Source organism: Python bivittatus, unplaced genomic scaffold (genome assembly GCF_059951505.1).
Source record: "Python bivittatus isolate LINGU-HERP-01145 unplaced genomic scaffold, Pbiv_v1 ctg000530_np1212, whole genome shotgun sequence".
Lineage (NCBI taxonomy): Eukaryota > Metazoa > Chordata > Lepidosauria > Squamata > Pythonidae > Python > Python bivittatus.
The window spans coordinates 419,821-443,622 of NW_028277085.1; the positions used below are offsets into that span (position 1 = coordinate 419,821).

General features: G+C 43.9%; 1 protein-coding gene across 7 annotated transcripts in view; it reads left to right on the top strand.

The window, feature by feature from the left end:
• TCF12 (transcription factor 12) overlaps positions 1 to 23,802 on the top strand; it is a 94,674-nt gene that overhangs the window by 65,719 nt on the left and 5,153 nt on the right. For 5 of the 7 annotated variants that reach the window (XM_088148216.1, XM_088148217.1, XM_088148219.1 and 2 more), the window contains 10 exons: positions 3,408 to 3,513; positions 4,959 to 5,095; positions 6,818 to 6,968; positions 9,338 to 9,402; positions 13,461 to 13,539; positions 15,899 to 15,972; positions 17,271 to 17,342; positions 18,223 to 18,429; positions 21,507 to 21,621; positions 22,537 to 22,708. In XM_088148216.1, coding sequence (XP_088004342.1) covers positions 3,408 to 3,513; positions 4,959 to 5,095; positions 6,818 to 6,968; positions 9,338 to 9,402; positions 13,461 to 13,539; positions 15,899 to 15,972; positions 17,271 to 17,342; positions 18,223 to 18,429; positions 21,507 to 21,621; positions 22,537 to 22,708 — 1,178 coding nt within the window. The remainder of the gene's footprint in view (positions 1 to 3,407; positions 3,514 to 4,958; positions 5,096 to 6,817; positions 6,969 to 9,337; positions 9,403 to 13,460; positions 13,540 to 15,898; positions 15,973 to 17,270; positions 17,343 to 18,222; positions 18,430 to 21,506; positions 21,622 to 22,536; positions 22,709 to 23,802) is intronic. The other 2 variants (XM_088148218.1, XM_088148222.1) reach the window with 1 other exon arrangement.

Consider the following 23,802-nt stretch of genomic DNA (forward strand, 5'->3'; position numbering starts at 1 on the left):
ATGACTTGAGAGACCTGGTTTTCATTTGTGTGTGGTTCTCACTGTAACAAAGGAAACTTGCTTTTTTTTGTAGAATTGGCAGACTTTTTCCCAACATCTGGACTGAATGAAGTCTGAGACCACATCAGTTGTGTTTTGCCGCAAAAAATCTTTGATCTTCAAAATCCAGACTGAAAGAAGTGCAGCTTGATATCACTGCATTGGGGAGGGAAGCGTGTAGGCTCTGTTTAAGAACATGGTGAAACTCTATCAACTTTTGTGCTCCATTGGAGCATTTCTGCTGTTCTTTTCTATCCTTTTTATTAAGCGAGAGGTCTGTAAAAACAGAGTTGCACAGAGTTTCCCATCTTCCTTGTTCGGAATATGGAAAAAGAACTTCATGGCTGTTTCCAAGGACAGTGGAGCATCATTCAGAGATCATTTTTAAGTCTGGCATTTTTGTAACCATCGCTTTTAAAACGTTTTAAAACCATTTCTCCTGCTGGGCCGTTTAGTGGCAGGTGATGACTAGAGGGACTGCAAGGGTTGTTTCTTTCAGCTAACGTAGTCCAACTCCTGAAACCCTGGAGTAGCATGTATTATGTGCATGCTCATATAACACATGCTTAGTACCAGCATGTTTCCTATGAATTGTAGCAGACATTATGTATAGAATCAAAAGGGGGGGGTTGCCACCCTCAAATACAAATTTTGAATTCTTAAAATTAATGGCATCTGTCCTCCTCCTCCTCTTTCCCCGCTCTTTTTCTTAATAGATCTAGTGCATTGTTTTTATTCATAAAAGAAGTTAGGAGTCAGTTCTGTACACGTAATCCCCGGGTTAAGAACACCCGGTTTACGGACGACCCAGAGTTCAGAACGGAGCCTATCGTAGCCAAATTTGAGTGAAATGCACAAGGGTTCGAGTTCATTACCCAATACTACTTATACAGTATTATACAATCATACTGTTCTGGCTTATACATAAATTTGACTTAAGGACAGACCTTGGGAATGGAATTTGATCTTAAGCTGGGGACTACCTATATTCCATAGACAGATTTATTTATTACAGTAGATGCCTTTTATGTAGAGAATTATCAGAACAAAACATTTGGTTTGATATGCCTATGAAAGACACATGTATTTTAATTCATATTGCAGTATTAAATATTGCACTTGCTACATAGCATCTTCCAGCTTTATTCATTCTTCTCAATTGAAGATCGTTCTGGCAACTGTGTCTGTTGTGTAGCACGAAAGGCTAGAAGAATTGTAGGGGTACATCACATTTTCTCCCTAAATAGAAACAGTGACAAGGCCGGAATCAGAAGAGGGAGATGGCCCTGGGCATTTTGATGGAGAGGACGATGCTGTCATTGCCAGCGCAGCCCTGGGGTGGGAAGCAAGTGAAAGAGAAGCAGCGTTTCAGTGCTGAGGATCACCAGTTTGCACAGAGCAGCTGTTAGGCAAAGCCCGGTGGCAAAGCATATTACTCAAATGCTAATTAGCCAGAAGCAACCTGGCAGCATTTTGAATGGTTTGCAGTGGGCAGTGGAGGCTGAGAACATGCTTGTTTCAGTTTTGTTGAAATAAGTCTAGTTTCTTCCCTTCTCTTGCCTTTGGATTCCCAGATTTCTTCAGCGCAGTGCTTTGTTCCCTGGTCGGGAGGTAGACTGAGGCATCTTGGGGCTTGAAAACAAGGCTGAGAAGAACACAGGAGAACTGAGGGGGGCGTTGCGGACAAGGTGGTCTAGGAAATTCTGAACTCCTCCCTACCAGACAATTTCCAGTCATTGCTTGAAGACCTCTAACAAAAGGAAGTGCACCCCCCTCACCTTTGAGTGGAGACCTGGCCCTCCAGATATTGCTGATCTACAGTTATGGCACCGCCCCCCACCTTTGGCCACACCAGGAGCTGCAGTGTCGCAATATGTAGAGGAGCATGTATTTCCCACTCCTCTCCTTGGTAGTTGGCCACCATGAAGAAGTTTCAAAATATCCTTGAAGTTGGCTGAATAGAGTCTGGCTCTCTGGGCAATATGGGATAAATCTGTGTGCACTCTTTAAGTAGCTAGAAGGAAAATGTCCCCATGGCACTGATGAAGCCAGTTGACAGTGGGAGTGGGTTGCTGCTGAGTCATGTTAACAAGCAAACATTTTAACAAACATTCTATAAGCTAAAACTCTGAGGGGGGGTGGGCCATTTATTATAGATGAATACTATGCTTCTGTTCAAAAAGTCAGTTGGATTCACTTTCAAAGTATAAATCGATTAACTATGAAAGGTGCAGTAAACCAGCTCATGATGCCAGCAAACAAAGCCTTTCTGGACTTGTAAAGCTTTGCCAATTGAAACTTAGAACAGATAATTCTGGTATAAGTCATTCTGCCTGCATTTATGTGAGATTATGCTCTTCTTTGGATAGGTACATTCTGTGTCTCCTAGAAATGAAGTGAAAACAAAACTGAGTTGCTTTTAGTTCAGATTTTGCTTAAAGGAGTGGGTCTAGATCAACCCTCTGTCCAATGTAGGAATCCGCAGCTTCGTCCACTACCATACACCCCTTCAGTGACTGAGAGTCTGTCTACCACCTCCCAAGAAAGTCTGTTCCACTGTTGAATTACTCTTACCATTAGGAATTTTTCCTGATATGCAACTGAAATCTGCATCCTTGTGATTTAAGCTCTTTATTTTTGTTTTGTCTTCTGGAATGACTTTGCAAAGCCTATGACCACCCTTCAGGTACTTCAAAAGAGCCATCAGGTCTCCCTGAAGCTTTCTCTTCTCCAGGCTAAACACACCCAGCACTTCTAACCATTCCTCATGGATTTTTCCTCCCTGGCTTCTTCTCATCTCAGTTGTTCTCTGGACATGCTCCATGTTGTCAGTATCCTTCCTAAAATGCAATGCCCAGAACTGGATGCAGTATTCTAGCTGTGGCCTGAATAACAGAGGATAGAGAGGAATTATGACTCTATGTTGCTATTGATAAAGCCTAGGATTACATCTTCTTTTGCAGCTGCATCACCCTGAAGGCTTATATTTAGTATGTGATCCACCAAGACACCCAGAAAGTCTTATTATTGGCTTTTGCCCGTTGTTCCAGCTTGTCAAGGCCCTTCTCAAGATCATCTGTCTTTTCCCCCCCTGTTACTGTAAATTTCAGTAATTGCTCACATTTTAAGCGCTGTGAAAGATTTTGTGCTTGCTCAGCAGAGTCATCCCTTTAGCTTTTCTCATTCTGCCAGCTTGAATTAGCATCCCAAGAGAGCAGGAAGAAGTTCCCAGAAGTTCTCCACTCGGAGACTGGAGACTTCATATTCTGCTGTGCTTCTCTCGTTCTTTTAAGCTCCACTTGATTATGACTGGACCCTTTCAGCTGTTATATATTTGTGTTTTTCTCCCTTTTGTGTCACGGGTTTAGGTCTATGCGCCTTCTCCTAATTCAGATGACTTTAATAGAGAATCTCCAAGTTATCCATCTCCTAAACCACCAAGCAGTATGTTTGCTAGCACTTTCTTTTTACAAGGTAAGAACGTTTTTTGCTGATAAATAGCATTAATAACCAAAAAAATATGGGGGGAATATAATTAACATAATTTATTTTGTTTATGCTGCCTGAAGTTAAGAGTATCATGATATTCATAGGATGTGAAATGTGAAAGGCATGCCTTAAACTAGATCTGATTAGCAGAGTTTATATTGACAGTTGGGCTTGTCTGTTCTGTCCTGAGTAGGCGAGGTGAACGTTGATGAAGCTGTAGAGGCACAGCATCTGTTCACAATGCGCCAGCTCAGCAGCTGATCCAAACCCACTCCCGTTCACTTTATGACCTCTCCCCCCTACCCCTTATGGAATAACTGCAACAGCATCACTGTTCTCAGTGGCTGAAGGAGGTCATCTCAGCTGGCTTGCCTTTTTCTGGATTCTTAAGCCCATGTCTGTTGTATTAATTTAATCAGATGTTTAACCTGCTTCTTAGCAAAAATGTTCCTGAGGAGGTGAGCATAAAATACAGAACGTTGTGAGGTAAAACAAAATTAAAAGAGCAGTGGCAACAACAATTGCAGTTCTGCATCCTTTGTATAACAGCTGGGTTTACAGTGGTGGTTTGTTTCCACCTGAATCAAGGAGGTTTCTTGTGGCAATTGCTTCTCTTACTGCAATAAGGTGTCACTACTATACATCTTAAAGCAGAGAGGTTGTGTAATTGTGCAGAAGCTCTCATGAATCCAGACCAAGTTGAAAAGGCCAGTCCAAGACCCTGAAATTGTGTTTGCCGGGACACACACCACTGTCAGATCCTTTTCTTATTTTTTTCAGTTTCTCCTCTAAGGAACTAAGATCTGACAGTCACACAATGTGCCAACTCTGTTCTTTTGCCATAGCTTTTGTGTGCTTGGTGCTGGGTTGTCCTTGGCTGGTGAACAGGCTTCAGACTATTCGCTGAAGGTACTTGAAGCATTTGGACTTCTGATTCCTGTTCGATTTTCTCTGGGAAATGCTGCTTTGCTCTGCAAGGCTCAGAAACCAAAAAAGTGACGTTATAACCCAGAGTCAAACTTAACATGGCTAGACAGTAATATATCAAAAATCCTTTCCTCCTCCAACAGTTGAAGCCAGTATGGTGGAAGGAGAAGCCATCTTGTACGCTTGGAGCAGGTGCCTCCCAGGCCCAAGGCTGGGAAAAAAAGAGCCCAAAGTCCACTGAGTTGAAAGGGTGGGAGGAAGAAGCTTAAAAATGAAATCCTCGGGCAGACAGATATGTGGGCTTGCTTTCTGTATTCTGCAGCAGGCAGCTCTTCTGCATATTTATCACTTCTTACCTTCCATTATCAAGCCTGTGGAGGTCTGCTCTTTGCCTGTTCCTGAATGCAGGGGTAAGTTTCTGGTGAGTAGAGATTTATAGCTGTGCCTGACCAGAAGCCTCATGCCTTCTGTCTTTTATTTTTATCAAACAATAAACAATAAAGATGGGAACCACAGTGCTTCTGAACTTTGGAGCCCCTCCAATGGAATGAGCCAATCGGGTTATGGAGGAATACTGGAAAGTTCTTCTCACCTGTCGCCCTCCAGTAGTTACAACAGTCGACACCCCCACGAGCGCCTGGTAAGATGGTGATGATGATGATGATGATGATGATGGCAGCAATGCCATGTGTTCCTGTACAGTCAGTTAAAGCAGAGGCAGTGGGAAAATAAATAAACATTTACAGTGGTCTGCCTGATATTTGGGGAAAGTTTGTGTATATAATGGAAAGGCTGGGAAATTCCTCTGGATCATGACAGACCAACCATTCTGGGTATGGTTCGGAGTTTTCAGGAAGTTAGTCTCCCAAACCAGAAGAGTTTCTAGTATTTAGACATGGTCTGGCATCCTCCCCTGAGATGGTAGGTTTTGCACAGGCACGATAGGGCTGTGCAGCAATTCAGATTTGTAGGGAGAAAGTTGATTCACAGCTTGCTTGTCTCTATACATGACACCTGTTGGCATCTCAGTTTAATCAAACATGGCTTTTTGTGCAAGTGTGTATGTGTGCGTGTATGTTCAGAATCATCCATTTCCCCTTTGAATCCAGTTTGCTGCATAGCTGTACAGGTAGTCCTTGCCTAATGACCGTTCATTTAACGATGGTTCAAAATTACAGTGGCCTTGGAAAAACTACTTTACAACCTGTACTCACACTTACGACCATCGCAAACCAACTGTTGCACCACCCCCTGTGGTCGTGTGATCGCGATTTGTGACCTTTTTTAAAACAGCCATTAACCGAATCACATGGTCGTTAATTCCGGCAAAAAGGTCCATTGGAGAAGCTGGATTCACTTAATGTCCACGTGATTCATTTAACAACTGTCATAAAGATGGTCATAAAATCAGGCCTGGTCATGTGACTCGCTTAACAGCTGCCCCACTTAATGACCAATTTCCTGATCCTTATTGTCATTAAGTGAGGACTACCTGTAATAGGTAATTCTTATCAATTTGGTCAAGGTGCCTTAAAATTATGCCAAAAAAAAAAAATCTGGCTAGTCATCAAGCAGAATTTTTATAATATATGAATATGAAAAGTGAAGACTTCTTAGAATGTGTTTTGAATATGGTGCTTGGTACTATTTATATTTTCCACGACAGTCAAATTTGCCAATAACGGCATATCATTGAGAGCTCTCTACACTGGATGACTGAGCAACAGAAACAACTTCAGCATAAGCGCAAAGTTACAGACACAAGAATGAAAAAATCTAGAGTTGCATATTTGTTCTACAGTCACACAATTCAGATATCTCAGGGTTTTAATAGAAACTTTTGTGAGCATTGGGCTCATGTTTTCCTTTTGTTCACAAGTGTGGATGCTGTAGCCCGTTACATCTGAGCTTGCTAAACTAAGAACTGTTAAAATAAGCTTTGTAGTTGGTTACCAGCATCCCGAGGGGTTCTGAATTTCAGTTACGATAAACAGCTGGAGAGGCGTCTGCAGAGCGATGGGGACCCTACAGGTCTGGAGTATTTCCATGTGATGGAGAAGGAGAGTTTCCTGTTTCCTCCAAACTGGCCCTCCTCCTTCATGCAGCAGGCATTGACTGTGATGCCCAATCATAAAATCTCACAGAGACGATACGCCTCTGATTGTGGAGTACAGAGGCAAGTGGAACAGCTGTCAGAGACATCTTTCTGCCCTTTGCTTCATGAACTTTGGTTTAGCCCAGCGTGACCACTGTGATCTTTTTGACTTGCTGAGAGTTTGGGGTTGCTTTGAATTTTGTTAATATGAAATTGGCGCTCGTGTTTCCTCCTTGTGTTGTGATTCCAGTTTCTGCTTTCTCCTAGAGCTACCCCCCTCACTCAGTCTCACCAACAGACGTAAGCACCAGTCTTCCGCCCATGTCTAGCTTCCACCGGGGCAGTAGCAGTAACTCCTTATATGCTGCCGCCACCTCTCATACTCCACCAGTCAATGGATCAGATTCCAACGTGCTTGGTAAGATTTTTGAGTCCCGAAATTGTTCATAGAAATTATAGCTCATTTAGACTTGAAGACGGTTAAGTTGTGACAGTATAATTATCTGCTAAAACTGTAAAGAGGATTAGTCAGGTGAAAGGTTCATGTGGTGGATGTTGGTATTTTCAGAGTTGGACTGGAGTCTTTTCAGATCTCTCTTAATTTGGTCTCCATTCTGAGAGCACAGCCTAGAAAACATTTTTCATGCTTGTGGATCCATTCACGAAGCCGGTGTGATGGATCTTGGATGGCATTATATGTTGATCTGCACATTATTTCTGCACTGCTCCAAAATAAATACACGATAGACAAATTTTAAACAGTGATTGGACCAGGAATAATTTATCCTTGATGGTAGTTGCAATATGGTTATGACTTCTATTCAGGAAGAATGTACATTTAACTAACAAGCAAACATCCTCTTCCTTGCTCAATTTTTCCCAAAATCCCAGATTTTTAGGAGATCTAATTCAGGTGACATTTCAGTTTATTCATGGATTGTGTGTGTTTTGTGCACTTTGATTGGTGATTCTGAAGTCCTTTTAATAGTTACCACGATTTCTCTAAAAGATATGTGTTTTAAAAAAAAAAAGAATCTGAGGACTCATCGGCCTCAGTGATGAACTCTTGTTGTTTTAAGCAGTGTGTTTTTGGCTGGGTAATTTAACTCAGCTGTTCCAAATTATGTATTTGTGTAAACGTCATCCTGAAATGCTGTGCGGTGCTTACCCAGCATGAGGGTACCAGTGTGGTAGTCTTGGGCTAAATAGAGTTGGTTGGGCAGTTGTGTTTTCCTAGCTTGAACAATACTGCCCTGCAGGACCGCTCCTTGAGGATCGGATCGCCCCAGCAGCTTCGATGTTCGTTCTCATTTGCACTGATAGCCTGGCAGACAGCAAAACTGGGTCTGTAGACAGAGAGGAACCCGTTCATGTACACAAGCACACACATTGCTCACCTCAGAAAAACATCAGCAATGAAGATGGACCGTGTCTCTCGACATTGGATCATTATCTCAGAGTGGCTAAACAGACGACTTGGAAGAAAAAGAAGTGGACGTTTTGCCTGAAGATCTTTGAAAACAGGAACATACCTATCTAGTCTAGCGTTCTCTTCCCACAGTGGCCATTCTGTAGGAAGCCCATATCCAGGACCCTGAATTTGCCTAAGTTAATCAACCTTCTCTTTCATAAAGATTAAATGCTGCAGCCAGATCTGGCATTCAGACCTAAAGTTACTTCTGTTTTCCATAGATTTTGGACATGCCACTACCAATCTTCTAATCTCCCTCACCTGAAGGGTACAGCAGAACTTGGGCGTTTGAAGGGCCCTTGGATTCTTTATAGGCAGAACTAAGATTCACAGAGAAACTGCAAGGTTGATGTCCTCACCGAGGTCAGAGTTTCTGCTTCTGCCATTGCCAGATGGCTCAGAGAGAGAACGCCTCAAGGTCTTACCCCTTCCAGGCCAGGGGTAAGACTTCTCTAAAGGACATCAAAGTCCATTCCTCATAACATGTAGTCATTTTAGTTACTCTGTCAGGGAAATTCAGGATGTTTTAGATTTGGGTCTCCTGCACTGATTGGGGATTGGAGTAAATGGGCTGCGAGGCCTCTTTGAATTCAACAATCAAGTCATTGCCTTGACACACTGACATGCATTTTTAAAGCATGACAATGCTGCATTTGAAAAGGTTGCAAATGAGTATATGTAAGACCTATCTTAGAGACACATTGCATTTTAAATCCCAGATATGAATATTGTCTTAGCCCTGTACCACTGGAGAAAATAATGTTTGGATTTGCATTTTAATAAGACTGGGATAGGGCAGTCTGCCTACCTAACTCCCTAAAACAGACAGTGATCCATGGCACAACTCAAAATGGGTTAGAATAGGTGAGCACGCTGGAGGTGATGGCCCATCGTTTCACCAAGTTCTGGGACTTCTGGAACCACTGTATTCCATTGGTCTTACTACATTGGTCTGAGTCGTGTACTGGAGGCAGAAGGCAGAAATACATTTCTGTATAAACTAATTCAGTGGATGCTTTGGGGCTCTATTATTGGCTGTAGGTTGGGAAAGTTTGCTTTCTGGCACTCTTTGAAGAAAGCCCCTTCTCTTAGCATCTTTGCAAACTAACCTTGCCTGTAACTAAGAGGATGTGCTTTCCCCAAAATGAAGGCCCCACTGAGAACAGCAATTCACAGGTAAATCCCAATATCCCTTTTTGATCTCTCTCTTCCTCTCCCCCAGTTTTGCTCTGGAAGTCATTTAGTCCTGTTAAATACTGGCATGTTGTTTTCATCATCTGCACCGCATCAATATCGTGTTGCCTTTTTCTTTATAGTTAATAGAGGGAATCCTGCTGGAAGTTCGCAGACTGGGGATGCCCTTGGAAAAGCTTTGGCCTCTGTAAGTAATTGTATGTGGAACAATCATATGAATGACACAAACTCCATATACAAAGTCTTGCCTTTCTGATTGCCTCAAGTGGATATCAGTGAACAAGATCAGAATTTGTGTACATTGTCTGTGGCAAGGCAACCCCAGTGTGATCTGGTTTGAGAGTGACATTTACTGTGTAAACAAACGGGATCCGTTGAAGTTGTGACTGGTGTTCAAGCGTCCATTCACACATAAAGCTCTGGTCAGGTGCAGTGCATGCAGATATAGCCACAGAACTCGTCTTCTTGGAACAGAAAGGTTAGTTCAGTTACACAAGTCTCCAGATTCCAAAGTAGCAGGAGTCCTCTCTTCTCCACTGATAGAGGCCTATGCAGACAGAGGGGAATGCACACAGGGAGTAGTGGAAAACAAGATGCAAGACCCAAAGCAAAAGACAAATTGATTAAATAAATATGTATAGTAAAATTGCATTGCTGAAGGCTGTGGGTTTCCAAAGACGTCTGGAGACCTCTTCAGTTCAAGGTTGTTTCTTAAATGCAGTTTATATGTAAGCCATGACCCTTGCAAAAACTCCACTCTAGATCTACAACTGGTAGTGGCTGGTAAAATGGAGGAGCATAGCGCACAGGGAAGCTGTTTGTTGTCCAGAGGTTAAGAAAATCATCTGTAGTCGCAAGGTTTTTACCACGTAAGTGTGATAGATGTATATATTTAAACTATGTATTAAGTGTTTGCTGGGAGGGTGCAATTTACTAGGGTGAATAAGGCTCTTTTTACAATTGTTGACAGTTCCCAGCTAAATTCATCATGAGAAATACATTATGTGATGAACTGCATGGAATATGCTTTAGTTGAGTGTTTCAGCTACCTTGCCTGTAGCAGCTCTGCACTAAAGTTTTCCTTGGCAAAGTCATTTTAACAAAACATCCTCCCTGGGTTGGTTCACTCAACACAAGAGCCAGTTTTATTAGATGGCCCCTTTCAGAAAGAAGTGGGAGGAAGGGGGCTTAAGGTCTTAATCCCTCTCCCTGAGTGACTGTTAAGATTTGCCCACTTGCTACTCAGAGAAAGGGCAGATCCTCTTGGAAAAGTTGCTGATCTATAACTTTGAATACAGCTATAGTTTAGTAAGAGTCCAGTATGAAAGGGTACAACTAGTTGGAGGGGCAGAAGAGAGGAGTTTAATGTAGCAGCACAATTGATTGTAGGTATCTTGCGTGCTGATAACCAAGCAGGTTTGCGTAACTGGAAGAAAGATTGAGGGCTGTGATAATGAAGCCCTCCACCTTCTCGTTGCTCCGTTGCTGCATGAGTAAGCAAGTCAATTCATAAATATTCCATCTTGGCTGATAGAGAGAGAGCCCATCTGCCTCATCAGCCCTTGCTGTAGCCAGCACCCTAGCAACCCTCAACTTCCACCCACATGGCCTGCTCTTTCCTGGGTGGAACATGGAGATATGCGTATGCTGCTCTCCGCTACTCTTGAGGAAGGAAGAATATGAGTGAAGGAATCTCGCTACTTTTGTTCTTTTGCTTTTAACTTTTCTGATGTAGTACTTAAACCATCCTGAAATTGTAAAGATGCTGCCTTTCCCTTCCTTTTAAATGTTGCCATTAATAGCAAAAATAAGATTGGGTCTGGCGTGGTGCTTTTTTGAAAAAGGGTTTACATGTGAAACAAAATGAAGCCCTGTGAAATAACAGGATGCAACGCTTGTTTCTGAGTCTAAATATTAAAGAACTTACAAAATACTTCATGGTTAAAGAAGAAAGGTCAGATAATACATTTGCAAAGGTCCTTTTATTTTAGATTTAAGCCAGGATAATTGCAGTCCTAATCTTAGAGCAGGAAAGAAAGAGAATTGTACACGAAAGTATTTACACAAAGCTCTCAAAGCCCAGCGGATTATACATTGGTTTGGATAATGAACTAGTGTCGATAGAAAGCAAAGAAAATCTGGGCATTTCTGCCATTTCTAATGTGTCTCCCTGAACATTTGCCAAACAATAACCCTTAAGATTGTGCCCATAGGGGGTTATATGGTGGGAGAAGCATCTGGTTTATGTCAGTGTTTAATGCCAAATCAAAACACTTGGTCTTTAATTTAAGGAAGATCAAAGCAGAGGGCTTTTTAAATGTTGTTGAGTCTCTTTGTCAGAACCTGGGTTTCAATTCCTACCTCCAGTCCAGAGAGAGCGGCCTTTGTGCAGCTTAGATAGCTCAGGGGCTCATAGTCCCTGAACAAAAGAGAGGAAAAGGTTGGGAAGTTGACTTTTCCAAGTGATTCTTGAATGGCTTTTGTTGCTTGAGGCCCAGTGCTGCTAGCAGCATGAAATGGGCGCTGCAGTACTTAAGACCCTGTGTTAACAGCTCAGAGCCTGGCGCTGCAGTCTTGGTAAGAAGCTGTCTGCATTTGAGCAGAGCGCATTGGAACCAACCTGGAGCAAGAAAAAGTTGTCTTTTGTTTGTTGTAAGAAAATGAGCCTTGGAGCCTCGTAGGAAGCCTTAGTTATTCTTTGATTGTTGGGAGCCACCCAGAATCGTCATGAGTCAGGCAGCATACAAGTTTTATTATTATTTTTATAGTTGGTCGCACAGACAGCCAGGTGTTGTTGTTGTTATCCACCAGAAACATCTGGTTAAATATGAACAGAGGTGCTCTAGATGTTGTCTTAAAAACTTTATAACATAGACAAAGCCAGTGGTTAGGAGATACAGATACCTCCAAGAAGATTAATAATCTTTTTCTAACTCTGGAAATTAAAATTACCTTGCCCCCTATCATCATCACCTCTTGCACATTCCGTCCTCTTCCTCAGTAGAGGGTAGGGAGAAATATTCAAGCTTTTCTTTCTGGTGTTAATTAGCTAAAGTTGCTGTATTCTCCAGTCTTGGACAAGCTAGTCAGCCTTAACTGTGGATAATGGAAACAAGCTGGCTTCATTTATGAAGCTACCTTCTCTTTACTAATTAATGGGATTTGTATGAGATATTAACTTGTGATTAATTGAAATGAATCCCTCCTACAGCCAAGTGAGGGAAATGGAAGTATCTGTGATGGAATGGTGTTATGAAGGCCATGCTCAGGGAGATAAGCGTTTCCTTAGCCCCCAGCAGGAGCATGGGAAGTTTAAGAAGATGAGACTGGCACCACCCTAAGGAATTCACAGTGTTGTGGCTTGCTGGCTTGGGAACTTAGGTTCAGTCTGGAGAAATTTCTGTCTTGAGGTGGAAGCTAATAAACGCAACAGAACTGTATCAGAGATTGATGTCAGGCTCAGCCCAAAGAACTCAACGAGACAGTGCAAATACAGTTCTGTTGCATTTATTAGCTTCCACCTCAAGACAGAAATTTCTCCAGACTGAACCTAAGTTCCCAAGCCAGCAAGCCACAACACTGTGAATTCCTTAGGGTGGTGCCAGTCTCATCTTCTTAAATTCCCATGCTCCTGCTGGGGGCTAAGGAAACGCTTATCTCCCTGAGCATGGCCTTCATAACACCATTCCATCACAGTATCATTGGTAACACCATATCCCATTTTAGCAGGTCTGAACAGAAACATTGTACTTTTAATCTACCCATCAGGGTTTATTTTGATTTCAAATCTCCTTTTGCTTTTGCATATGGCAATCAATATGTAGGTCTGTTCTTCCATGTAGAAAGAAGTATATTTGCATGGCAAGCAATAAAGTATTTTGCAGGATTATATATCCTCCGAGAACTTTGCCTTTTTTAAGTGAATGAAAGTGAAATGCACAGATTTATCCTGGGGCTTGTTTAAATCTCCCATATTTTGTTGCTAGTCAGGTGTGCATTTATTTAAGGATTATAGTAGCAATGGAAACTATTGTACAAGGGATATGGGAACTGCATTTTGGGAGAGAATCACAGTGAATTACAGTTATATTGATAAAGCTTTCGAAGTTACCAGGTTGAATATTTCTAGGCATTTTATTTTCTTCAATTGTTGTTCAACTGAATTTTTCCTAGTGTGTATAGTTTCCAGCATATCAAATAGTTCAAATGGCTACATTTAGATTGTATTTTTTTCTTTTCTTTCAGATTTATTCTCCTGACCACACTAGCAGTAGTTTTCCTTCAAATCCCTCAACACCCGTTGGATCACCATCATCTCTCACAGGTAGTATCCTTTTTTTTTTTTTTTACCAAGATTAAGTATATTCTTCTATCTTTTTTCTTAACACCAGTCCTAAGGACAGATTTATGTGCATTTCTGAAGGTGACATGGTGTTTGTTTGCTCCTTGATTGATCAATTATCTTTCTAGAACCACCCAACTCCAAAACAAATGAAAAAAGAAAGAAAACTCACAGGATCCAGAAAGGTGATAGTCGCCCTGAGGGAACAGTAGAAACCCCTTTCCCATTCAGTGCCCGACCTCAAGGGGCCCGATAACCACCCAGGCCCAGCATGAAGAGGAGCCCATTTTTTCAAGACTTGCTTAAGAAAGGCAGGGCTGGGGCTGTTCAGATCTCAGGGAGTGGTTCCAGAGGACAGGTAATGCAACAGAGAAAACAGGTAACCCAGTGGGATAGTCTGCCAGATTTCTTTCAAGCCAACAGAATGGTTCCCGTGCTGTGCTACCAGGCCCAGGCATCTGCAATTCCCTGCCTGCCCACCCATGGCCTCCACTTGATGTTTGGGACTGCCATCCCTGTGGAGCAGGTTCCATAATGCTGTACGCTCAGGGTGCTGATAAGCTGTACAGGACGGTGGGTTCTTGTTACTTCTAAATAGCTGAAATGGATTAGATCTAGATCTTGTGTTGCCTATAGTTATGTTTCTTCAGAGTTACCATGGTCATGTTCATTTCTGCGTTGTTTGCCTTCTCCTGCATTTCTCTCCCAGAGGGCAGCCTCTGCCTCTGAAGCATGTAGTCAAAGCAGACTCCGTTGGGGCTGCTGCAGAGGGAAGGTCTCTCCTTCCACTCAAGGGGAGGCCAAGGATCAGCAGATCATCATAGCCCAATTTCTTTCTGCTGTGTTGCGATGCCAGGTAACACGCACTGGTGGTTATAAGGCAAGAAACCGGGCCATCCCTTCCTTTTCTCTGGCCCCAACAGTCAGTAGATAGTGTGCCAAGGAGTGCCTGAGGCAAGGGTAGTGTAGCGACTTCAACCTCGTGGAACAGCTGGAAATGAGAGGAACAAGGAACTGGCCTTGCAGCTAAGTCACTTATGAAGCAGTTTGGATAATATTTGCAAGTACTTCAAAGACCTGCCAAGGACCATAGCAGCACTCTTGCCATAGGAAAATTAAGGTTGTCATTAAGGTTGAGTAACTTTATAGTAATGTCAACATCTGGGTTCAGAGGATTTAAGGAAAATGTTGGATTAACTCTATCCAAAGATAATGGAGTCGCTCCTAATAATGTTAAAAAAGCGGACACTGAGCTTGAATCTGTATTTGGAAAGGTATTTATATTTCTTAGCCTAATCTTTTCTGAAAAAGAAAAGAGACCTGGAATGGCAACATTCTTGGTCTCAGATGCTTTTTTGAAATCTTGCAAGAACTGGTTTTCTAGCATAGAGCTACGCTCTGGCAGCAGTGTCGTTCTTAGTGGGGACTGTTGCGTCCATGGACATGTGGGTCTCAGTTCTCTGGTAAACGTCAAACAGCTGTTGAGCACACATGGAAGACTTATGAATGCCCCATTGACCACCATTTGCTATTTAACAAGGAATCGGCGCTAATGGCTGAACAACGTCACTCTTAAAGCATGTAGCTTCTATAATATGTTCTAGAGACCCATTTACAAATGCCTCTGTGCCTCATTTTCCAGTATGTGACATGTCTACACAACCGGATCACTGCTAAATCTGGCAACTGTCCTGGTCTGGAGCAGGTTTCTTGATAACATGAAGAGGAGGCAATCGAGCCACCCAATCCCCTCTGCTTGCTTATTTCCCCAAAAGCTACCAGCCAGGTGTCCTTGTCTTTCTGTGTAGTGTGTCTAGACAGGACAAAAAGTGTGCTGCTGCTGCTGCTGCTGCTGCTGCTGCTGCTGCTGCTGCTGCTGCTGCTGGAAGGGTCCTAGCCCCTGCGCCTAGGCTGCTTGAAGCAAAGCGCCCCTGCCAAACACCTCCAGGCCATGAAGATACCTCCCTGGCATGCCATGCCTTAAGGAGAAGGGAGTTCTTTTCCAGGGGAGGAATCACCGGCAATTGTTAGCGGCATTCCCCTGGAAGAGCTTACGCCAACTTTTGCAAGCACAACCAACAGCTCAGTACTGCACTGTTGAGGGGCTCCCATTCAGGACATTGGGAGCCAGTCCTTCTTCTTCTGGGGTGCTTATCCCCCCCACCTGCCCCAGTTGTCAGTCAGCATTCTGTGTTTGGTCCTTGCTGGGCTTCCCAAAGAAACTCATTCCAAACTGTATATAAAAACAATAGAAAGTCTTTTATAAACCAGTAAGACGTTGGCAGCAGTGTGGTCAGTTTCTCCTTTACACACCATGTTTCAGCAGTGTTGATTTTGACAGGTGCTGGTCAGTGGTCAAGAACTGGAGGACAAGCCCCTTCGTCTCCAAGCTATGAAAATTCTTTACACTCCTTGGTAAGACTCTCTGGGCGACTCTGTTGCCAAGAAATGGCTTTCTGGTTTCGTTGAGTAAGAAGGTTAGGAGGGATCTGGTCCTGATTGGCTGTCTCCCCAAGAGCAGGGCAAGCCAGCAGGCTGGGTCTCTCACCATCTCTTCCTTGAGCTTCAGACATTGAGGCTAAAAACAGCTGATTAAGTTGTGGGGTTTTTTTAAGTTCTGCTACTTTTTTATAAGACACCAGCTAGTTCTGAGGATGATAGCTGCAAGAAAAAAACTGGGGGAAAATATGTCATAACTTTTTGTTGTCTTATACTTTTTAATAATTCCTTGAAGAGATTTTTTTTAACCATAATGTAACAGATCTTTATTTATTAAAAGAAATCTTGCTCACACTTATTTCCTCAAACAAAACCAAGATATTTATTTTTGTGTATGTTGTCTTTCAAAACCATTTTCCCAGGAAAGCTTACAGTGCGTTAAAATCGTGGTTCCTTTAAAAAAACAACTAAGCAGTGGTTAAAACTGCAATATAAAAACAAGAGAAGCTTTACCTTTGGGAGGTGTGGGGTTCCTACGTTGATTTGTAAAATTGTGTAAAGCGGCTTTTTTTCTGCTTGCAACTTACATTACTACGTTAGCGTCTGTTTTGTTTATGGACCATTGGTCTCAAAGGGCATTGCAGAATTTGAAAATATGCCAAAAAGACAGTCAGTGTAACTAGAGGCAGGAGAGCACCATTCTGGGCTCTTCAGCACAGAAAAGTTATGGGTAAAGGGGACGTGAGATGGTGTATAGGAGGAAATGGGACGCATCACCATCAACATGAAAGGAGTTTAGGGAAATCCATGGTGGATAAAACTCCTGGTAGTTGCGCGCCGTCCCTGGGTTCGGAGGACTTGGCTGTGGAGAACGGACGAGGAGAGTGCTGGTCTGCTGCCGGAAGAGGGTGGTGGGGATTATGGTAGAAGGCTGTCCCAGCCAGGTGCAGCTGGCAGGCCAGCATTCAAGGTGGAAGAGAAAAATAACATGTACCTATCGATCAAGCTTTTGCGTCTTCTAAAATCTGCCAGGGTAACATTTTTCTCATGCAGCTAACAAGTAGTTACTGTCATCCGTTGCAAATGGATACACGCAGTCTGTAGAGATTGCTACAGTGTACAACATTTTATCTCCTCATTTCTGAGTTTAATTAAATCTTTGTGGAATTAACTTGACTAACCGCTGAGGCTGACGTGCACACCAGCTGTTTACCTCCCCTCTTTATCGTGACTTAACTTGTGCTTTGCTTCCTGTTCTGTCTTGACTTTGCCAGAAAAATCGAGTTGAGCAACAACTTCACGAGCATTTGCAAGATGCTATGTCCTTCTTAAAGGATGTCTGTGAGGTACTATTTCTCTTTAGAGGGTGCCTTTTTTGTTTTTTCCAATTGACTCTACTCACAAGTTTTTAAAAGTAACAGCCCACACCATTTAATATGGCATAGCTGAGGCATCTCTTCCTTCCATCAGTTTGTCTTTTCAACTTGTGGAAAGGCTTTAAGCTTGAACGAGCTTTTGCATACTTTATCTGAATGATCAGTAAATACAGTAGAAAAATGCTGGCATGGAATCAGGGAAATCTGATTCAGGAGGTCAGTTCTAAAAGCAAACTGCTCGTTCTTGACCCCTCTTCCTGCATTTTGCATCATGGCAGTGATGCTGAAATCCCACTCTAAGCTCTTTGGGAAGAGAGCAGGCTCCCAGTGAAGAAGCATGTTGTGGGAGATATGCCCAGCCTACGCCTGCTGGGCTCAGCGTCTTTCGGCTGGGAACAGCTGAGGACCACGGAGGCTCAGCGCTGCTCTCAGGAAAATTAAAGGGGCCGAGGAGAGGTGGTGTACTTTGGGTGGAGAGGAAGAGCTTGCAGGGTGTGAAGAAACCTGGATCCAGTTTTTAACACTGATCTCCTCTGTTTGTTGGCTGTTTACACTCACTGTCATTTGTTGCCTAGAGTTTTGCTTCCCCCCCCCCTTCTTTCTTTTAAGCTTTATTCCAGAATACTAAACAACTTTAGTTTTGTAATTCACTCTCTCTTGTTTTGGAGGCAGAAGTGTTACTCACCCTCTCAAATAGTTGCTGATTGTGCTTCCAGCTGTTTTGGAAGCCCTTCTGATGCGCATTTCACTCGCTGCCTTTCCCGTTTCCCATTGTAGAATGCTTGAGAATAGAATGGAATAAACAGCTGTGTGCTATAAATGACCTTCGTGCACTCCTAACTTCCAACAGCAGTCCCGAATGGAAGATCGCTTGGACAGACTCGACGACGCCATCAATGTGCTGAGAAATCATGCCGTGGGGTCTTCAACGAGCCTGGCAGGTGCCCACGGAGAGATGGAGGGCTTGTTGGGGCCATCCCACAATGGGCCTGTTAGCACCTTGAGTGCCACTTATGGCACGTCCGGCCTTGCCACAGCCAGTAGACAAGCTTCGATGGTGAGGTTCAGATCTTTCCTTAGGAGTCAATCTCTTTTCCCTTTTTTATGATCTCCTTATTTCAGTAGAATTGGTGCGTGAATGTTTGAGGCTGATCAGTACTAGTCATTATTCAGTTGCCAAATTGATCAAGAAACGGAGGAGTAGGAGGAGAGGTTTTAACGAGGACAAGTGTAGAGAAGGGCAGACCTGACATGGTTAGCCAAGTGAACACACTGCAGATTCCAGGTGTATCCTTGTTTGTTTATAGCTCCCTTTTCTACGCCACCCCACCCAAGGTTTCTCTGGGCAGCAGACCAGTCCCCTCTACAAGAACCCATTAGCAGCTGGGCATTTCATAATGAAGGCAGGATTCCACCTAAATCTAATAGCCCTGGTCACTAAGCAGCAGTTTGATTATTGGATATTATACAGCAGTCAGGATGGGTTTCCCTTTCTTCCATTTGTGCATTTAAATTCCATTCATATTAATTAATTCTGGTAAGCATGGGTGGCTTGCTCATGTGTTTTGCTATAGAAGGAGGCCGTGGTGAAGCAAACACTGTGTCCACACGCACAGAAGTTGAAAACTTCATGGTGGAAAAACAAGCTTTATTTGCAGGGAGGGCAGAATTCATAGATCAGATTTGTGTGCAGAGCAATATATATTCTAATCTATTGGATGATTCTCGGTACATTTTCTTCTGAATTCCATTTCCCTGCAGATATTCTGAATCTTTGTTGTCAACCCTTAGTACATTTTGTTTCTTTTGAAGAAATGTTGAGGCACACTGGAACGTAGCTGGTTGCAGATGTGCATGGGCGAAACAGGCCAGCCATCAAATTAAGGAGGAGGGTGGTCAACAAAGATCTAGGCCTGATACTCTTTCAGGCATGTGGTTTGTTGCTCTTGAAAACTGTTTAAAGCATAATATGCCTTTAACCTGGTCTCCTTGGTCTAATGCCAGTGTTTAAATTATGTTTCCTTTTAGCTTTCATCTAAGTTTTGGAAAGCATGACTTCATGAAATAAGTATTTGAATCATGGCTGGGTGAGGCAGTGATTTATACAAAGACTGCTGGTAAAGCTTGTTGCCTTGATCATCAGAGGAGCCAACAGGAAAGAGTTAACTTTATCCTTTGAGAAGGCAGGGCCAATGGAATGGCAACCACCTGCCCCCCCCCCCCCAGCTTTTTCATCCTGGCGAGCAGCTGACCCGCTGGGGCCACCGGCCAGTTCCCCTACCCAAAGCAAGCAAATGGGAGCAGGCAGTGGGATTGTCAAGCTCCAGCCCAAAGCCAAACAGGAGAGGGGGGACCTTGTGACTGAGCACCCCTTTCTTAATTCCCTTGTTTTTAGTCCAGCCAGCACGCCATGCACCATGACACTTAGAAGGGAGCAAGTCCCTCTGTTTCGTCCCTACTCCTTCTCATCCCCTGCTCCACTCTTTTATGCTGTCATCTCCCTCCCTCCCTCCCTCCCTCTCTCTCTCTCTCTCACACACACACACACACACACACAGCACCACCACATAACAGTACCACTGGGCCCTGGCCAGCTGCCTTCAGGATCTGCTCAGGAAGATGTTAATGGCATTTTTCCCTTCAGAGGCCTTGCAGGAAAATGGATCTGGTCTTAGGGGAAGAAGACACCTATTCTAGCCTGCAGGCTGGGGAAAGGAGAACTTCAAAGTGGGGCCCAGCCCTTTTAGACTGCTCCACTTTATTCACATGAAGGGCAGGTTTGCAGGCAGGAGTTCATAGCGCTGGAGGAAGAAACAAGGATAAGAGAAACCTATATCCATTGTTGTCATTTGTGTATGTTCCACTGTAGCAGCTTATTTTATTCCTTAGCCAGCTTATGAAAATTCATTTCGTGCATTTTGACTGGGAGTGGGGTGGAGATCTGTTAAATTTTCAGTATTCATTTGGTGAAAAACTTGAGTCATTCAAAGTCACTCACCATCTAGTATTCCACTTTACATTTAGAAGTATATAAATTCCACTAACTAGAGCCGAAAATGAACTAGAGCAACGAAATGCTCTCAGCCAAAATGGGAAAAACAGTCCTTGAGCAGGTCCCTTTCTAAACATTCCAGGGAATTGTTTATTTACGTGTTGATTTTGGGTGGCTTTGTGCCATTTCAGTTGTGCAACTCTAACTAGCATATAAGACTGTGGGTTAGGGTTAGTGGAGGGTCATCTGCCAGAAATGCTGCAGTGGATCCTGCACTAAGCAGGGGGCTGAAATGGAAGAGCTCTGAGAAGGTTCCGTGCAATTCTACGATTCTATGATCAGTCAAGTATAAATATTGTAAGATCGGTATCTTAGTCCACAGTGCATTCCATGCTGCGGTTCTAGTAAGGGCACCATGGCTCCTTCAGGTGCAGCCTCTCACTTCACTATCCCACAAGCTCTTTGGAAAAGCCATATTTTCTGTTCCTTCCTGAACATCAGCAACAAGGGTGCCGATCTTGCTTCTGGCAGGAGGGGAGCTCCTGCTGAAAGTGCTTGTGGTGACTCCCGAGGAGTACTGCCTCTCAGCAAGCCCCCTCCACCGCAGAAGGGGTCTGTTTGGAGTAGGCCGACTTGCAGATAGGCAGGCCACTGACTGGGTAGGGCTTTAAAGGCGGCAACTGGCGCCTGGAAGGGCACCCGGAAACTTCCCGTGCTGGTGTTACGTGGCTGCAGCAGAAAGTCCCAGGTGGTAGGTGGACCTCTGTATTCTGCACTGGCCAGTTTCCAGATAGTCTCCAAGGACAGTCCACATCATGATAGTCCAGATGTAGATGAGGGCAGGAGTGACCACTGCCAACCCTTTCTGTTCCAGGAATGGCCACGCTTGTGCTCGCCTAGTCATATGCCATTTGTAAATAGGTTGATGGCAGTGCCATTTATCTTGCTTGGCTTGGGCTCCCTAAACCTACTGACTCAGAAGCCAATCCCCTTGAGTTCCCAACTTTCTAACGGCATGCACGTGTGATTTCTGCTGTGGGATTGCAGTCAGCACGATGGCAAAATTTCCCAGGTTGATTGGACACAGTTGACCTCTTTCCATGGCTGAACGACAGTCTGTGTCCATACTTTCTTTGTCTTAGGTCAGTACTCATCGGGAAGACAGTGTCGGCCTCAGTAGCAGCCATTCAGGGCTGTGTAACGCCATTCCTGCCCAGAGTGCAGAACTAAATCATAAAACACAAGAAAGCTATAGAGGTGAGTTAAGTCACATTTCAAGTAGTTTTTTCTTCGGTCAGGAAATTCAGCGGGAATCTTTGTGAAATGAGTAGTGACAGTAAGCCCTTTTCATGGGACTTACGATTCCCCTCCTTGCCAGCAGAGAGAGTGCTTTTGCTTACTTATTATGACTCGGATGAAGAACTTCTCACATCCCAGTTCTCCTGAACCCAGCCATGTTTAGCTTCAGGGATTAGCCCAATTCTAATATTTCTAGAGAAAGAAAACTTGTGGCTGTCTGCATTTCCCTTACCATGCGTTATTTCGTATTCCTCTGTTACCTGTCCCCCCAACACACACACACACTTTATATGTTGTCTTTCTAAACTGAAATGTTTTATCTTCCTCATGGAAGAGCTTTTGTAGCCAGCAATCATTTTGGTTGCTCTTTATGGAACAGTAATATTCTTTTTAAGGTGTACCGACCAGAACAGTACAAAGTATTCCAAGTGGGTGGCTACACTGGCAGCTTTGTTTCCAGCCCCTTCCTACTGAGTCCCAGCACACAGTATGCACAGAACCTTCTCTTTTGGGAGTGGAACCTTCTGGGGTGTTCCTCTTAGCGGACTACACTGATCGGGACGTTCCACAGACGGCTTGCATTCCCCCCTAGGTGTGTCTAGGATGCAGACTAAAATAGTCTGCAGCCCCCCAGGCCTTCCACTCTCTGATTTATCTGCTTTTCTGCAATGTCTCTTGCAACGACTCTCAAATTGTAACTCTTCAAATGTGTCCTAGTTCTATTTCATAGAAATTGACCACTTTCTGTTTGCTGTAGGTTTTTCCTGAAGTGCCTCCATTAAGAGGATTAGTAACTGCTTCTTTTATCCGTTTCTCTCGTCCAGAGGCCATGGTTGTTTATTGATTGTGTCACTTAGTTGGGTTTTCTTGCAGTGCTGTCTGCTGGGCTGCCAACCCCTTCAGTAGCATTGGGCCCGGTGGAGATCAAGTCGGAGCACAAGGAGAAAGAGGAAAACGCACATGAACCTGCATCTTCTGATGACATGAAGTCTGATGATGAGTCCTCCCAAAAGGATATCAAAATCTCCTCAAGAGGCAGGACAAGGTATGTCTTTCCCAGCCTCCCAGCCCAGAAATCAGGCTCTCTATCTGGATCAGAATACCTCCTGAGTAACAAAACTAGTTTCTCAGTATATGCCAACTGCAGGGGTCAGTTGGATGTCCAGGTGAGAGAACATGAAATAGGAAAAGAATCTGGTGAGGAATCCTCTCCATTTTCAAATACATGAGGCTGGCCATCATCTTGGCAGGAGAGGCAGAGTCTTAATTACTCTTCAGTTGAGGCCTGGGCATCATGGCATACACTTCAGGTTGGGAAGCGGGCAGTCTTCTGGGTATGGGCAGATTGTCATGGTGTTGGATGAAGGTCAGGTTTCCTTCTTAAGTAGACCATACTTCTCCATGTTTAGCAAATAACAGGAATACAGGTAGTCCTTGGATTATGATGGTATTTGGGACCGGGATTGCCATTGCTGAGTGATGCGGTATTAAAGCACGATGTCACATGACCACATCACTTAGTGACAGCAATCCGGGGCAGTTCCAGTTGCCGTTGTAACCCCAAGATGCGCGGGTTGTTAAACGGGAAGAGGCGGGAGTCCCAGGTAAGGAGTGAGGGGGTGGGAGAGGTGCTGCAGGGGGCTCAGGGGAGGCATCGCAGGAGGCTGGTGGAGGCTGAACGCAGGTGTGTGAGGTGCTACGGGTGGGAGAAAAAGCGGGAGCAACTTACCAGAGCGACTTGCGACCTTCCTTGCCAGCTTCTCCATTGACTTTGCTTGTGAGAAGCTGGCAGGGAAAGTTGCAAATGGCAATCATGTGACTGTGGCTCCCTGCAATGTCGTAATCACGGGCCAGGCACCCGAATGTCCAGATCTGCAATGGCCAGAACTTCAAGGGCCAGTTGTACATCCATTTTTTTTTCAGTGCCACCATAACTTTGCACCATCGCTGAACAAATGGACGTAAGCCGAGGACTACCTGTAGTCTATTGTCACTTCGAAGGATCCCAGTCCATCTGACACAGATCAGGAGGGCTTATGTGTGATTACCTTGCTGCATTTGCTGTCTAAACAAAGCAGCACATTCCTTTATCTTAAAAAGTTTGGCTACCATGGAGATAGCTAGCAAGGCAACAGGAAA